Source organism: Gekko japonicus, unplaced genomic scaffold (assembly GCF_001447785.1).
Source record: "Gekko japonicus isolate JY-2015 unplaced genomic scaffold, Gekko_japonicus_V1.1 scaffold4295, whole genome shotgun sequence".
NCBI lineage: Eukaryota > Metazoa > Chordata > Lepidosauria > Squamata > Gekkonidae > Gekko > Gekko japonicus.
The window spans coordinates 13,113-29,098 of record NW_015160356.1 but is presented as its reverse complement, the minus strand read 5'-3'; the positions used below and the strand labels follow the sequence as shown (position 1 = coordinate 29,098).

Here is a 15,986-nt window from a genome sequence, read left to right as displayed (position 1 = left end):
GTTCCTGTCAGAGCTCTCTCAGCCCCGCCTACCTCCCAGGGTATCTGTTGTGGGGAGGGGAAGGGAGTGGAGTTTGTAAGCCACTCGGAGACTCCCTTGGGTAGTGAAGGGTGGGGTAGAAATCCAATCTCCTCTTCTTCACTCCGTTTGTGTACACCAATCCTGGCTTTGTTGGTCTGCTGTCACCAGTCCTAGCCTTAACACAGGTGAGGTCATAACTCTGTAGTGAAGGGTGATACCAAGCAGAGTTCTGACAGAGCTGTTCTCTCAAAGGCAGTCCTCGAAAGAGCTCTCTCAGCCCCACCTACCTCACAGGGTGTCTGTTGTGGGGAGGGGAAGGGAGAGGAGTTTGTAAGCCACTCTGAGACTCCCTTGGGTAGTGAAGGGCAGGGTATAAATCCAATTTCTTCTCCCCCCCCCGTCAGATCTCAGAAGCTAAACAGGGGTGGCCGTGGCTATTATGGTGTAGTGGTTAAGTGTGTGGACTCCAATCTGGGAGAACCGGGTTTGATCCCCCACTCCTCCACGTGCAGCTGCTGGTGTGACCTTGGGTCAGTCACAAGTTCTCTCAGAGCTGTTCTCTCAAGGGCAGTCCCCGAAAGAGCTCTCTCAGCCCCACCTACCTCACAGGGTGTCTGTTGTGGGGAGGGGAAGGGAGAGGAGTTTGTAAGCCACTCTGAGACTCCGAGTGAAGGGCAGGGTATAGATCCAATCTCTTCTTCTTCTCTTCCTATCCCATGACCTGACATGGTTATAGCTTAGTGGGTCCTCCTATTTTGCCCCATAGGGATTGAAAGGTGGGGCCCTGATATGTAAAGACCACCGGTCTAGAACACCACCATTAACAGTGGCTGGGATGTGTCCCAAGGGGTGGCTGAAGCCATTTGCAGCGTAAGAGTCCTGTGCCAAGGAAAACCAACATTCTGTGAACTGGGCATGTTATTTGTCCGTTTTGCCTGTATAATCAGCCTCACTGTCAGAGGTGGGGGGAGGAGCTATGCAGAGCGCTTGCTGTGCTTTGTGCTCCACTGCTGGGAGCCCCAGACCGTCATTCATCCCTCACAGGCTTCAGGCTTCTGAGCCGACGTTGACAGCCACAGACACGTGTATTTTATTTTAAAGAGAGGAAATGATCAGGCAACGCCGTTTTGTACCGCAACAGTGAAAAGTTGAACACCAAGTCCTGCGCTAACTTTTAAACTTAACACCTTGCAGCATTCCGGACGGGGGCTCTGACTCAAAACTGCAGAAGGCCAGCAAGAATGAAAGAGGCGCTTCTCTTCTGCAGCAGACACCGTTCCACCTTACTTGTGGTCAGAGAAGTTAAATGGGGCAGTTTTCTTGACATAAAAGCCCAATCCCCCCCCCCCTCCAGGCGGGACTTCTGCAGAACACCGGATTCTCTCCTGCATCCTGCAAAAAGTCCACCATGGAACAGCGATCCAAACGCTGACATATCACACCAGAATTATTGAGATAGTTACTGTCCCCTCTTTACCTCCCTTTCTAATAATGCGGTGGTGAAGAACAAAAAGTCATCTGATTTTTCTTTAAAAAAAACACCCCTCTGAAGCGGAGATACCAAGCAGGGTTGCCGTTTATTTACAGGAGCATTCCACAGTCCATGGATGGTAAGAAGAAAAAAATTACAGATTGACAGTTTCTTTTTTTTTTAAGCTACCTACCTGTACAGGCTGAGATTACATATGCAAAACTGGAAAAAAAATAAAAAAAAGTCAAGAGACCACAGTACATTACTTACTTCAATGATTTCTGCACGTGTTCAAAAATATATATATATCAGATGGGTGCAGTTTAGACATCATCGACAAATTAAAAACCTCTCATGATCAGTCCACTCATGATAGCATACAGGCGCTTTTTTTCCCCTCTTCAAGTGAAACAGGCCTACCGTAAGGGTGCAAGTGCAGATACAGAGCCCTCGTGTGCATATATCTCGATCCTTTAAAAAAAAAAAGAGAGAGAGAGAGTGTGCCGGATCCTTCCTCCACATCCCGAAGTTTGTGTTCAAAATACCCTCGGTTGCCACGCCTCCAAAGTTCCCTCTCAGTCCGAGTGGCCTCAGTCGCCAGCGTGGAGGTCGGGCGAGGGTCTCCGTTCTCCCCAGTCCTTTGCGCTAACGTAGAACTTTTAAAAAACAGCCTGGAGCTTCGTACACAATTAGAGCTGTGCCGCTATTTGCTGCCAGGCAGGGAAGGAGAAACGAACCCGGTGTGAACCGAAGCACATCTGTCTGCTCCCCGGTTTAACTTGCTCCGAATCATTCACGTAAATACGGTCAAGTTTCATGTGGAGTCACATTGTCTGACAGGGCTTGCGTGGCTTACTTGGGCATGGGATCGTATTTGCAAAAATACTAAGGCGAAGCACAGGTTTTGCTTTGTTTGGCCGGGCAACATTCCTGCGAGAGTCGCTCTGGGCAACTACCCCCCCCCACCTTCGAATCCTTTCTGCCTGGGACGCTTCAAGCCCCTGGACCCAGCAGGGACGTGGGTGGGGAAGAGAGACGAGTGCGCATTAATAATCCCTCACTCCCATCTCCTAGTCCAGCCCGCCGGGCCCTCCCTGCTCCTCGGCATCTCCTGCTCTCAGTAGCTGCAGGGCAGGAGGACCTTCCAGACACCAAGGCCTGGACGCCCAAAACGACTGAAGACCACCAGAAAAAGACACAGAGTGCCATTACCACAGGGGAGGGGGCACGCAACCATGTGGTAAGGCTGTTCCCCCTTCTGCCTGCAGCTGGTATTGGCGTTGGGGTCACGATGAAGTACTGGCCTGTTTGGGATGAAGCTAGGCCAAGGTGGCCCTTTCCTCCCACATGCTAATCTTCTACGGGCAGGGCTTAAATACACACCGGGGAGCATTCGGCCACAGGATTTCCACTTCCACAGCTGGAAGTGACGGCCGGTGATGCTGCGTGGTGCACCGTCCTCCTTTGGCTGCCTGTTGTGGGACCGAGCTCGGGGCATTCTCCGGTGGCAACGCAGTACCCGTGGCCAGATTCAAGTAGAGGCTTTCCCCTCCCAGCAGCTAGGGGGAAGGAGCGGGAAGAGCGCAGGCTCCTCCGATGAGAGTCGGCCACCACCGGCAGGCAGACACCAGGGCCTCGGAGGGTCTGCGCCTCGTGCACAAGCTGGCCCCACAAGTCCGGTGTAGGGCAGCCTCAGACATAAACGAGTGGCCCCTTGCCCCACTGCGCTAGCCTGCTCGAAAAGACCCATCGGGGGGAAAGCCTGGTTTTGGATTAGACCTATCGGGGCGGAGGAGACAATATGCAAGGAACTTGGTGGGCAGAGATGGCGAGGCTCTTCCCGGAAGTTTGCTAAAAGTGAAAGAGGAAGCAAAGAGTATTGGGGGTGGGGAGGACTAGAAATCAGCTAGTCTCCAACTGCAGCGCCATGAAATTTCAAGCTTCCATCTGCAGGTGTATGGCACTGGATTTTAAAACTGCAGATATTCGCAGAAGGGATAAAACCGGAGCCAGAAAGGAGGGCCACGAGGGGGATGGTATACAAAAGAGGAGAAAGAAATGGCCTCTTCCATGCGCTGAGTGCCCGTGTTCTCCCTCCCCCACTTCAACCCATCCACCCCCAAGCCCTTCGCTGTTAACCCTCCAGCAAGGGTCGCTTCGATTCACTGAATGAGTGATCCGTGACAAAACCGATCACTCAACCACGCCACAGTAGGAAAGAGCTAACAGCCGATGGGCCACGATCCAGCGGTTCTCTCTGGGCCACACGAACTTCTCCCTGGGAGGTGTTCAACAGCATTGCTGAGTGGCACTCAACGAGATGGGCGGGGGGGCCTTGTGTCCCCTTCATCATGCACAGCGACTACACTTGCGTACGAGAGATGTGCAGAATAGGACCCGCCGTTGGCTCTCCATAAGCGGGCAAAGTAGACGGCAGGCGGGCGGGTCTTGAGGCACAAGTTGGGAAACCGCTCTCTCTGACGGCTCCCCAACGTGCATCCAGAGGGGGCTCCCACATGACCACAACGCCGTTTTATGCCAGACCTTGGAGATGAAGCCCCAATCGGGAAACGGATGGCGATGACAGCCACGCCCCCGCCCCCCCCCGCCTCCAGATATGCACTAATCAGGCGGTGCTGCCATAACAGAAGCCACGCTTTTGCTGTCGTCCGCAAACGCTGCCTTCTGACAACCGGACACAGCAGAAGCCCAGAAAGAGGGAGGGGAGGAGGCAGACGTTGAGTTGAGGAGGAGGCAGACGGAAGGGCCGGAACAGAAGGGCAACGGCAGTTTCTCAGCCCCCCCAAAACCCTTCCGCTCCTTCCCAGGCTGGGCCTGGCAGAACAAAAGGCCGCCGGGAAACGAAAGCGAGCCCGACCCCCTGCTGTCTCTAGCGTTGCTCTGCGATATGATGTCGCTGCGTATATAGCCATGATTGAACGTCCACCAACACCACAATAAATAGAGACGTGTGTGGGGGGGCGGGGGATGGTCACACCCTGGCCGGTAGGCGTGGCTCAATCTTCAAGGCCCCGCCTCAAACCATGCCCACCCCCTCGGCCCCGGTAGTCCAGTGCTTGCGTTCCACATCCAACGGACACGAAGGTGAGCTGGAAGGGGTAGGGGTGAGGAGGGACGGGGAGACATGCAGAGGGGGAGACGTAGTCTGATCTCCACTCCTCCGTGCCGGGTCCAAAGGGGCTGAAGCGTGTCCCCCTGCCCCCCTTCTTCCTGGCTGTCCCTGGTCTCAGTCACTCAGTTGATGTCGTCGTAGAGGCTGGGGGTAGGAGGGGCCAGCGGCTTCGGCTTCAGCTTCTTCTTGTTGGAGCTCATTCCAGGAGCCCCTCCGACCAGGCTCATGTGAGGCTTCTTCTTTTTGGTTTTTCGGGACTCTGAGTTGTTTGTACCTGGGGAGGGGGAGGAGAGAGAATGTCAAAAGTCAGGGGGCCCGGGCTAATCAGCCTTTGCCCCAGGCTCCCAGTGGCTTGCCGTATCAGACTGGCTTCCTGACACCACAATCACTGCCCCCCCGCTTATATATCACATGACCCCTTGAAGTTGCCTGATACTGAATCAGACACCCCCACCCCCCAGTCTTGTCCACTCAGACGGGCAGTGGCTCTCCAAGGTCTCAGGCAATGCTCCCTCTAAGCTGTGGAGTCCTGTGAGCAAAAATTCTACTCTGTGAGCTACTGGCAAAGTTGTGAGCGAGCGATTTGGCTACTGAATAAATCAGTTTGCTCTGGAGCCCTCCTTCCTGAGCCGAGACAAAGATGTGTGAGCCGGAGGCTAAAAAACTGTGAGCTAGCTCACACTAACTCAGCTTAGAGGGAACACTGGTCTCAGGCAGAGGCCTTCCCAGTTTGGTGGTTAGGAGCGCGGACTCTAATCTGGGAGAACCGGGTTTGATTCCCCGCTCCTCCACATGCAGCTGCTGGCGCGACCTTGGGTCAATCACAAGTTCTCTCGGAGCTGTTCTCTCAAGGGCAGTTCTCTCAGAACTCTCCTAGCCCCACTGACCTCACGGGGTGTCTGTGGTGGGGAGGGGAAGGGAAAGGAGATTGTAAGTTGCCCCAAGACTCCGAGTGGAGGGCGGGGGGTATAACCCAATCTCCTCCTACTGCCAGATCTTTTAACTGGAGAGACCGGGGATTGAACCTGGGACTTTCTGCGTGCCGAGCAGATACTCAGCCACTGAGCCGCAGCAAAGGTCATCCCTTCAGCGACTCTCCACTCAGCAAGGGAGCCATAGAAGACGAGTATGGGAGGGTCCAAATCCCCTCTCTGCCACGATGCCTGCCGGTTGGGGCCTCCAGTTCATCCGTACTCTCACCCCGTGCTCCCTCTAAGCTGTGGAGTCCTGTGAGCAAAAATCCTACTCTGTGAGCTCCTGGTATTAAAACTGTGAGCAAGTGATTTGGCTGCTGCATCAATGAGTTTATACCAGACCTTGATATAAACCATTTTTGGTATAGACCATTTGTCCTTCCTGAGCGGAGACAAAAACGTGTGAGGCGGAGGCTAAAAACCTGTGAGCTGGCTCACACTAACTCATCTTAGAGGGGACACAGCTCTCACCTGCACAGGAATATTGTGGGGATGGAATGGGGCAGCGAGAATCATGTTATCAGCTCCTCGACGGAAGGGGCAGGGTGCAAAGGCCCTGGGCGGGCGGCCTGAACCAAAACGCCTTCACCAAAAAGCATCTGTAATTCCACCTTGAGTCCTCGTGAGAAAGGCAGTTCCTATCTATACCTTGTGGCTAATAGCGCCCGTCAACAAATCAATATTTTAAATACAATTAATGAATACATTTGGTTTTTAAGGGCTAACAAGATTTGATTGAGAACAAAGTCTGAGTCCGGCAGCATCTTTAAGACTAGCAGAGTTTAATTCTGGGCGTAAGCTTTCGCGTGTACACGCACTTCCTCAGGGACACCGAAGCAGGTTTCCTCAAGCCTCATGTTACACGAAAACTTATACCCATAATTAAAATTTGTTGGGCTTCGTCTGGCACTCCTAGGATACGCCGCAAAAACATTGCCTGGATCTGCTCGACATGTTGGTTAAAGGAGCCGATCCAGATGGGGATCCCATACAGAATTTGGGACACAACCCTGGCTCCTTTAACCAACATGTCGAGCAGATCCAGGCAATGTTTTTGCGGCGCATCCCAGGAGTGCCAAATTGTGTAAGCTGTGCAGCTATGTGCCTGGAGACAGGACGACATCTGCTTGAGACCAGAGCCTGGCTATCAACTTTGAAATTTTGGCTACATCTCCACTTCAGAACAAAACCTGCTATTATCAGAAACATTCACATCCAATGGGACAAACTCAGTTCTGAAAAAAAAAAAATACAATCAATTGGCCTCTCCCTTGACTCCCTGCTTCTGTCAGGTGAATCCCAGATTTCCAGGTCCTTGAGGCAGAGAATGTTCGATGTTGAGAAGTAAACTCTCTGTTCTGGACTCGCCCCTTCCCCTCTGAAGTTTAACATAACCCCGAGAAATGGGTTTATAACTGATTATTTTTCACAGCTCGCCGCTCCATCACTAAGACGAGCTTTTATGTTAGCACGTTTTGATGCCCTACCGTCAGAGGTCCTTTACGGTAGATCGACCAATACTCCCTACCTCGAAAGGACCTGCCCATCTAACAGCAGGAACCCAGAATCGACTGCTCACATCCTACTCGGCTGTGAATTTTATAACAGGATTTGGGCTGTTCTAAGCCTGGCCGAGGAGGATCAGTAGCAGCGGACAAAGTTCCTCAGGGACAGCTTTCTGGCAGTCATGGATCTCCCCGCTGATTAACCCAGGACTTCCTGGGGAGACACTATCAAAACCAGTGACCCGAAGACTCTCTTCACGGCCCTCCAGGGCTATGGGCAGTCAACAATGTGAAAGCAAAGAAACTGGTATTTTTGAGATCCGGAAGCTACAGTTGTCACTCACCAAAAACAAGCCCACCCACCCTAGCAAGTCTGAGGCCACAAACTCAGGCTTTGGCATAGTGGTTAAGTGCGTGAACTCTAATCTGGGAGAACCGGGTTTGATCCCCCACTCCTCCACTTGCACCTGCTGGATGACCTTGGGGCAAGCCATAGTTTTGTCAGAGCTGTTCTCCCAAGGACAGTTCTCTCAAGAGCTCTCTCATCCCCGCCTACCTCACAGGATTGTCTGTTGTGGGGAGGGGAAGGGATGGGAGTTTGTAAGCCGCTCTGAGGCTCCTTTGGGCAGTGGAGGGCGGGGTGTGAATCCAATCTCTTCTCTTCTTCTGAAAAGGGCACAGGGTGGGCATTGCCCAACGATCCCCAGGACTGGGTATGGTCTGAGTAGGGGAGTGATGGGAAAGAGCAGGAACTTCCAGTGGCTTTCAGCGTCTTGCACGGACTGCCGCAAAACAAACACACGCGAGCGAGCCGTTCAGCCTTCGTAGGTTTACCCTGGAGCAGTTTTTTTAAAAGACAAGGCCGCTGACGAAGGCTTCTGACATCCACGTTTACGCCTGGATCCGCCAACACGCCCACCCGCACGCTTACTTGCTTTCGAGGAGGCGGAGTCAGAGGGCGAGATGTCTGAAGACCCGTCCCACTGCAGTCGGCTCATGAGGGCCTGGCTCTCGGCCACGTCGAAACTCTCGTTCTCCATACTTCCTTCCGTCTCGGGAAGTGAGCTGGGAAAAGGGGCAGTTGTGTGAGAGGAGCGGAAGCGATGGGCTGCCCACCCGCAAAAGCATCACAGACGCTCCCCCAACTCTGCGGCTTGAAAGCAAAATGGGCCAAAACTGGGGTTGCCAACCTCCAGGTGGTGGCTGGAGACCTCCTGGGATTACAACCGATCTCCAGGCGACAGAGATCAGCTCCCCCTGGAGAAAATGGCCGCTTTGGAAGGTGGACTCCAGGGCCTTCTACTCCACTGAGGTTCCTCCCCTCCTCAAGCCCCGCCCTCTCCAGGCTCCACCCCCAAAACCTCTGGCACAACCACAGTCGGTTAACCTCTCCTTCTCCACGCTCCGCCCTTCCTCCCCAACCAACTGGTTTGCCTTTCTCAAAAAGAGGATGCTGCGACAGTTGGCATAAAATTCAGTAACCAAGCCACCTCCTCAAGATCACTTTGCAGACTCGCTTTCCCCTCATATTAAAATATTAGATTTTCTGTGGACAGCGCTGCAGGACTGTGGAACTGGCTGCCACATGATACGGCCATGGACACCAGCTTAGATGACTTTTTGCTTTTTTAATTAAGAAAAGAAAGCACTAGGTCTTTTCCGCATTCTCATTTTCCTCACTTGTAATTCCTGTTTCCTGGAGAGAGGGGGTCTGTCCTGCACGTGGTTTGCTGCCCCTAGTGGTCCATTCGATATTACACTTGTTTATTTCTGGCATAAAAACCTGTGGTTAAAATCTTCAGGGAGATACACTGGACACACACCAATGTAATATCAAAGCACCTGCACCCCCACAACAGATACACCCCCTGCCAAAGAAACAGGAACTTACAAATGAGGAGAACTTACAAAACATAATCTTACAGTGGCTGTAAACAGAGATAGTTAAATGGAGCCTTTTAGATGTCAGGGGTCTACAATTTGTGACTCACTACAAAACCAAATATGGCAATGTCAAAAGAAGAAAATGACAAATTAGGTACAACGGCAGAACAACTAGTCTCCGAAGGGAATGTCAGGAAAAGAGTTTTACAGGTCTAAATGGTCCCTTAGAGATGCCTGATATAAAAAAACCCGAAATGACAGAGGCGCAGAGTTGCCATTAATCCAAGGGCAAGCCACGTGCAGATTCATGCCAGTGCATAAAGACAATCTCCCAGGGTGCTCTCTGTGCATATTTATTACTTATCATGAGACCTCCTAAGTGCCGTTTCCTAGTAAAAGACTCACAACAACCAGTGTTCGAGTTGCAGAAGCTTGACATATTTTCAATCCATCTGTAAATCATCAGCAATGTTAAACTGTATGCAAACGGGCTTTTCTCATAGGCTTTCTCATACTGGCTCTCTGAACACTTGCTCTAAATTTGGGTGTGGCTTGGCTCTTTCATTGCAAAAGGTTGCACACCACTGCTTGGGATGTTTACAGGCTAGGAACAAGCCCGCCACCTCCACGCTCCGCTGTGAGCGTCCAAGAGCACCCGGCTGCTTGGACCAAAGGGACCAGCTGAGCAGCAGTAATCCTCATGTTATCACAGCAAACGCTCTGTAGGCATCCTGCCCAGCCCAAAATCAGGATGGACAAAGAGGTGAATCCCTTCTCCCCTAGCTTGCAGACATGCAATTGAGATTTTTAATCTGCACTAGTCACTGTTGTTTTTGGAAAGTGGGTGGGCAGGTACCAAGTTGGCTCTTCGCTTTTTTCCCGTTTTCCTTCCCTTAGTTATTGTATTGTTATAGTTCTTAGTTTCCGTTGCTTACGCATTTTATTATATTGTGAGCTGCTGTGAGTGTCCCTTGAGGGCAGAAGAGGCAGGATACAAATGGTGAACTAACTAAATAAAAGTTGATCTGATTTAGGTGGATGAATTACAAAGAGGTCTGCAAAGATGTATAAAAGATGTCAGGGTCATATCCCACGTTTATGGGCAAATCAGTAGAATTTTATTGGGAAGATTGTGAGGAGGCCAGGAGTTCTTTGTCCTTCGTCTTCTTTGTGCCCAGCAGAGCTTCTGGCCCAGCACAGCTTCTGATCGGCTGTGAAGATTTTTTGGAAAAAGGCTGCTTTGGCAGCACAGCGCGAGGACCCTCACGGTGTGACTGAAGGTCGGCTGGAGCGGCCGTTTTGTGGCTGGCTCCGCCTCCCGCAGTGGCCGTTTTGTGGCAGCCGTTCTGTGGCTGTGCCCGCGCAGTGCTGTGTCAGAATGCCAAAGGTGCTGGCGGGCTCACAAAGGCTGGGGGACCCCTGGATTAAGGCATATGAAACATTGGGAGAAGGGGGAGGGGTTCCCAGTTGACATCTGCCCCGCCTCCATCCCATCACACTTACGCAGAGGGTCCCAGGAGGTAGACCCTGACTGACCTCCGCTGTTCATCCGTGTGCTGGGGGCAGCGCAGAGACCTACCGGAAAGGAACACACGGGGCAAGGTTAGAGGTTGGGGACGTGCAGCGGATGGGCGCGTCGCCTGTCCCCCCCCAACCCACTGCTCATTATACTAAACCCCCTTAGTGCTCTAGAAAGGGGGGCATGGCAGTGCCAGGCAGTGAGTGCGGGAGGACGCAGCGAGGGGCATCCCAGGAAAACACTTGGCACCAGTGTTCCCTCTAAGCTGACTTAGTGTGAGCCAGCTCACAGTTTTTTAGCCTCCGGCTGACACATTTTTGTCTTAGCTCGGGAAGGAGGGCTCCAGAGGAAACTAATTTATGCAGCAGCCAAACTGCTTGCTCACAACTTTAACGCCAGTAGCTCATTTTTGCTCACAGGACTCCACAGCTTAGAGTGAACATTGCTTGGCACCCTGACCCTGTAACATTCCCCCACCACCACCACACTTATTATGCAGCAGTACAGAAACTGGAACCAGACACACAATTCAGTAGCCTGAGAAGCTCAATTTTTTCTTTTTTCTTTGGCTGCAAAATTAAGCTTGCCAGCAGGGGACTGCAGAACGTGGAGGGAGAATTCCCAGTTATTGGGGGCACAGAAGTCCATCAGTGGCTATTAGCCACCAGGTAATAGAGAGGAACTCTCAGTCTGGAGCAAGGGATGCTCTGTATTCTTGGTGCTGGGAGGGGGGAAGAGCATCAGTGGAAGGGGCTTCTGGTGTCCTGGACCCACTGCTGGATCTCCTGATGGCACCTGGTGTTTTGGGCCACTGTGTGACACAGAGGGTTGGACTGGATGGGCCATTGGCCTGATCCAACATTGGCTTCTCTTGTGTTCTTATGTTCACAGGGTTTCAAGGGACTGCTCATGAGTGGTGGGAGCAGAGCAATTACATTAATTCTTTAAAAAATTATTCGACTTTTTAGTCACCACTCACCCAAAGGGCTTCGTGGTGACTTACAACATTAAAACCAATAAGGTAAGAACGTAAAAACATACCACAAATATAAAATAACATTAAAACATTAGGATACATGGCTATCGCCATCCCTCTATTAAAACAGCTCAGGCATGTGGTCACCCTCCAAAGGCCGACCTAAACGATTCAGTCATCCGAGAGTGCATTCCACAGGGGAGGGGGCCACACCTGAGAAGGCCCTTCCCCTGGTGGCAGCTCAGTGAGCCATCCTCGGGCCGGGCACCTGCAAGAAGCCCCTAAGCGATGACTGAAGGGAGAGCAGGGGGTTGTAATGGGAGAGGTGGTCCCATAGGCATGAGGGTCCCAGACCGTTGAGGGTGTTGTTGAGCTTCATTTGCAGAGTTTATACAGCCTACAGAATGGTTCTTTCCCCTTGCAAGTACTAAGCATGGTACAGCGCGACATCTGTACCAGTGTTAAGCAAGAGTTTGCAAGCCAACTGCTAGTGCCGACTACGGTTAGCATCAGCGCAGATGTAATGGTATAACCACAGAACAAAGTTAAGAGTCTAATTGGCACCTTTAAGACTAACAAAGGTTTATTCAAGGCATGTGCTTTTGTGTGCAACCTTTGTTGGTCTTCAAGGTGCCAACTGGACTCTTAACTTTGTTCTACTGCTTCAGATCACCTGGTATAACCACGGTTGAGGGTTAGCCCGGATTAAGAGGTGGGTGAGGCTATATCAGCGCCACTCTTACACTTATGCAACATTTAACTCCCTCAGCCAAGGGCCCAAACCCAAGAGCTACTTGGCAGTTGTTTAGGAACGTAAGCAACTCCCAGCTGTGAGTCACCTGAAGAAGTTACAGCCCCTGACACATCCCAGAGCCCAACATTACCCCCCCCTTTCCACGGCCACTCAACGTTCTGTGCGAAAGGGAAGGATGACAAGTCTACAAATATCTGAAGGGCTGTCGTGTAGAAGATGGAGCAGATCTATTCTCTCTTGCTCCGGATTGCAAGACCAGATCTAATGGGTGGAAATTACAAGGGAGTCAAGACCGGCTAAATATCAGGAGAAACTTCCTAACTGTCAGAGTGGTTGAGCAGTGGAACAGTCTGCCTCGGGAGGTGGTGGATGCTCCTAAGACCATCTTTCGGGTATGTCGTAGGGCCATCTTTCGGCTGTGCTCTTGCAGAGTGCAGGGGGTTGGACTAGATGACCTGCAAGGTCCCTTCCAACTCTAACCTTCTATGATTCTATGATTCTAAGTCTCATGTAAGAAGCTCTGAAGCACCTTTGGGCACATGCTCTCGAAGGCTGCATCTGTGGCGACAGAACGGTTAAAAAAGAGGGCTTGGGAACAGCGACAGGTCTGGTCGCCTGTGAAAAGCTGAGTCTCTCTTCCAAAGAGACAGGCAGGGAGGATTCTGATAGGTTATCCAAGAAGTGATTCTCTTTCGCAGAAAAGAGTCCCATGGAAGGTGGCAAAAAAGAGATTTGAGAGCTAGAACTTTTTGGCGGTCTTGTTTGCAAGGTTAATGACATGGGGGGGGATTTCACCCCCCCCTTATGCTTTCCATACCAACCCATTTGCAATTCATTTCACTGTTAGCTGTGAAAGAGACTCGTCCAGGTGGTGTGTGTGTGTGTAAAATGCCATCAAGTCGCAGCTGACTTGTGGCGACCCTGTAGGGCAGGGGTATCAAACATGCAGCCTGGGGGCCGGATCAGGCCCCTGTAGGGTCTCCCTCAGGCCCGCAGTGGAACTGGCCGTCTCCGGCTTCCAGTTTTGCTGCTACATCATCACTTGCTTTGCCAGACTCTCTTAATCACTCAGCCATTTCATGTTTTCCCCTGGGTCCTAGACCCAGAACTCTGAGCGTGAGATTTCTGTGGAGAACGTCAATAAAACAATAATAGGTTTGCAGCTTACAAAGCTAACGTTTTAAGCATGTTTTTATTTTAAGTTAAAAAAAGCCCTTTCTGTTTGTGTCCTTTTGAAAGTTTATATCTCTGCTACCTGACGTTACATTTTATGACACACATGGCCCGGCCCAACAAGGTCTCATTTATGTCAGATCCAGCACTCGTAACAAATGAGTTTGACACCCCTGCTGTCAGGTTTTCAAGGCAAGAGATGTTCAGAGGGGGTTTGCCGTTGCCTGCTTTTGCACAGGGACCCTGATGATCCTTGGCGGTCTCCCATCCAAATACTAACCAGGGCTGACCCCGCTTAACTTCCGAGATCTGACGAGCTCCAGCTAGACTGGTCATCCGGGTCAGGGCGCACCGTGGTGGGGGCCAGTTTGTGAACGCACGCCTCTAGAACCTCCGCCCCTTCTTGAACTTCCAATGAACATTTCTTGCACTGAATATTAATGTTATCAGATGGAGGAAGTTGTGTCCAACAATCACTGATGATCAGAATTCTCGCTCAGCCACCCCTCAGGAGGGGTGATTGTGAATATACCTGCCCCCCAGGGCACGGTAATCATTAATACTGACAAAGGAATAGAAGGAGAGGAAATAGGGAAGAGGTTGCCAGCTAGATAGCAAGCAAAGGTAGAGGTTTTCCTTGCTCAAAAGCCAGTCGAATCCAACTCTACGGGGTGGTGCTCATCTCCGTTTCCAAGCCAAAGAGCCAGCGCTGTCCAAAGAGGTTTCCATGGTCATGAGGCCGGCGTGACTAGACACCGAGGCACACGGAACGCTGTTACCTTCCCACCAAAATGGTACCTATTTATCTACTTGCAATTTCTTGCTTTTGAACTGCTAGGCTGGCAGGAGCTGGGGCCAGAGACGGGAGCTCACTCCGTCACGCGGCACTTGGGTCTCAAACTGCCGAACTACACACCTTCTGGTCTGCAGCCCAGTGTCTTGACCTCTGAGGCAACGCAGAGATGGCAAGCAACTGCTGCCTAATATCCAGCCGACACTCCTGCCCCACTGGCATTTGGGCCTTTGAGTTGGCAGGAAGATCAGCCCGGAGAGAGAGACACTCCATCACGCGGCACTCGGGTCTCAAACTGCCGAACTACAGACCTTCCGGTCTGCAGCTCAGTGTCTTGACCTCTGAGGCAACACAGAGATGGCAAGCAACCGCTGCATAATATCCAGCCGACACCCCTGCCCCACTGGCATTTGGGCCTGGGCGTGCCCAAAGGCATGAACCAAACGGCCCTTGTCCTCCACGCTGCAGCTTTGAGTTGGCAGGAAGATCGGCCCGGAGACAGAGGAAGACCTGCTCTGCACTCAGCGAGTCCCCCTTCCCCCCTTTCTCTTGTCGATTTCTATTGTATTTTCTCTGTTGTACTGTTGGTCACTTTCGGCCCGCATTGGAAAAAGAAGCAAGAGACAAACAGATAAACGAGGTCCGTGGACCCAAGAAAGGGGGTGAGCGGCACTCACCGTGTGCACATCTTCTTGGTATGTTCAGAGATCACCCCACATTCCTAGACAGGGGGAAGGAAACAGACAGCATGAGGAAATATAAAAAGTCAAAGGAAACACCCGTGTCCCAGGAACTCAATGGTACGACAGAAGTAGACCAACTTCTTGCAGCCAATATGATAACCAGCTCACAAGGAGTTTAATATTGAGAAGTTCCAAATAACCTCTGACTGTGGGACAGACAAGAGCGATACACGAAATCAGCCAGAGAACTAAAGATCTCGAGCTACAAACACATATCTATTCTGCTAGGAAATATTACTATATAGCCCATTCAACTTAGCAAATTATTTAGGAAATCTCACAGTACCAAAAAGATCAGCTTTTTCCCAGGCGCATTTTAATGTTCTCTCTTCAGTGCTTCTAAAAGGAAGATACCCCCCCCCCAATCCAATATCCTTAATGAACTTGTCCTTGTGGTTACCAAGAGGCTGAATCAATAGGGCATGTCCTATTATACTGTCCTTTTTACAAAGACATGCATGATGACCTTTTGTCTCCGTTATTAACGAAAATTCCCAGGAACAGATGTTTTTTTTATCTTGCTGTTCTCCTACGGTGAACGTCGCAAAGTATTGTACTAAAGCAAGATCTTTCCAAGCCTCATTGGAGAAACAAAATAGACATTGCACTTTTAAAACGTTAACGCTCTAACAAGGACTCTTAGTAGACCTATTCGTAGTGTTGCTTTTTTTATCTTAACGTTAATTGGGTTAATTTCTGCTGGTCGCTGACCACCACCACCACAACAACAGTAAATAAATAAATAAATAAATAAGTGACACCCTGTGAGCTTCGAAGTCCTCACCCACGGAGGAAGCTGGCTGCAGCATCTCTGCGTGAGTCACTGCTCTGACCTTGCCTCCTTCCTCTCAGCCTCTGCTGGAGCAACCACCCCCAGTTGATAGATAAAGCAGAACCAGGGGTCATTTCCTGCAGGAGCACACAGGAGCGGAGCTCCGGCAGTAAGGAGCACATGCAACAAGCCCCACCCCCTGCTCCCAGCAGGAGGAGCAAGAAGCAGCCAGGTAAGTTGCAGAGCCCCCCCCCCGGCCCGCCTTCAG

The 15,986-nt window shown here is 51.3% G+C and overlaps 1 protein-coding gene across 1 annotated transcript in view; it reads right to left on the bottom strand.

Annotated features, from left to right (window-relative positions):
- Nucleotides 1–4,558: 4,558 nt before the first annotated feature.
- ATXN7L3 (ataxin 7 like 3) overlaps nucleotides 4,559–15,986 on the bottom strand; it is a 24,245-nt gene continuing 12,817 nt past the window's right edge. Inside the window, exons 5-8 of the mRNA XM_015417463.1 lie at nucleotides 14,881–14,924; nucleotides 10,492–10,563; nucleotides 8,036–8,169; nucleotides 4,559–4,899 (exon numbers count right to left, since the gene is read on the bottom strand). Of these exons, the coding sequence (XP_015272949.1) occupies nucleotides 4,748–4,899; nucleotides 8,036–8,169; nucleotides 10,492–10,563; nucleotides 14,881–14,924 (402 nt within the window). The 3' untranslated portion in view covers nucleotides 4,559–4,747. The remainder of the gene's footprint in view (nucleotides 4,900–8,035; nucleotides 8,170–10,491; nucleotides 10,564–14,880; nucleotides 14,925–15,986) is intronic.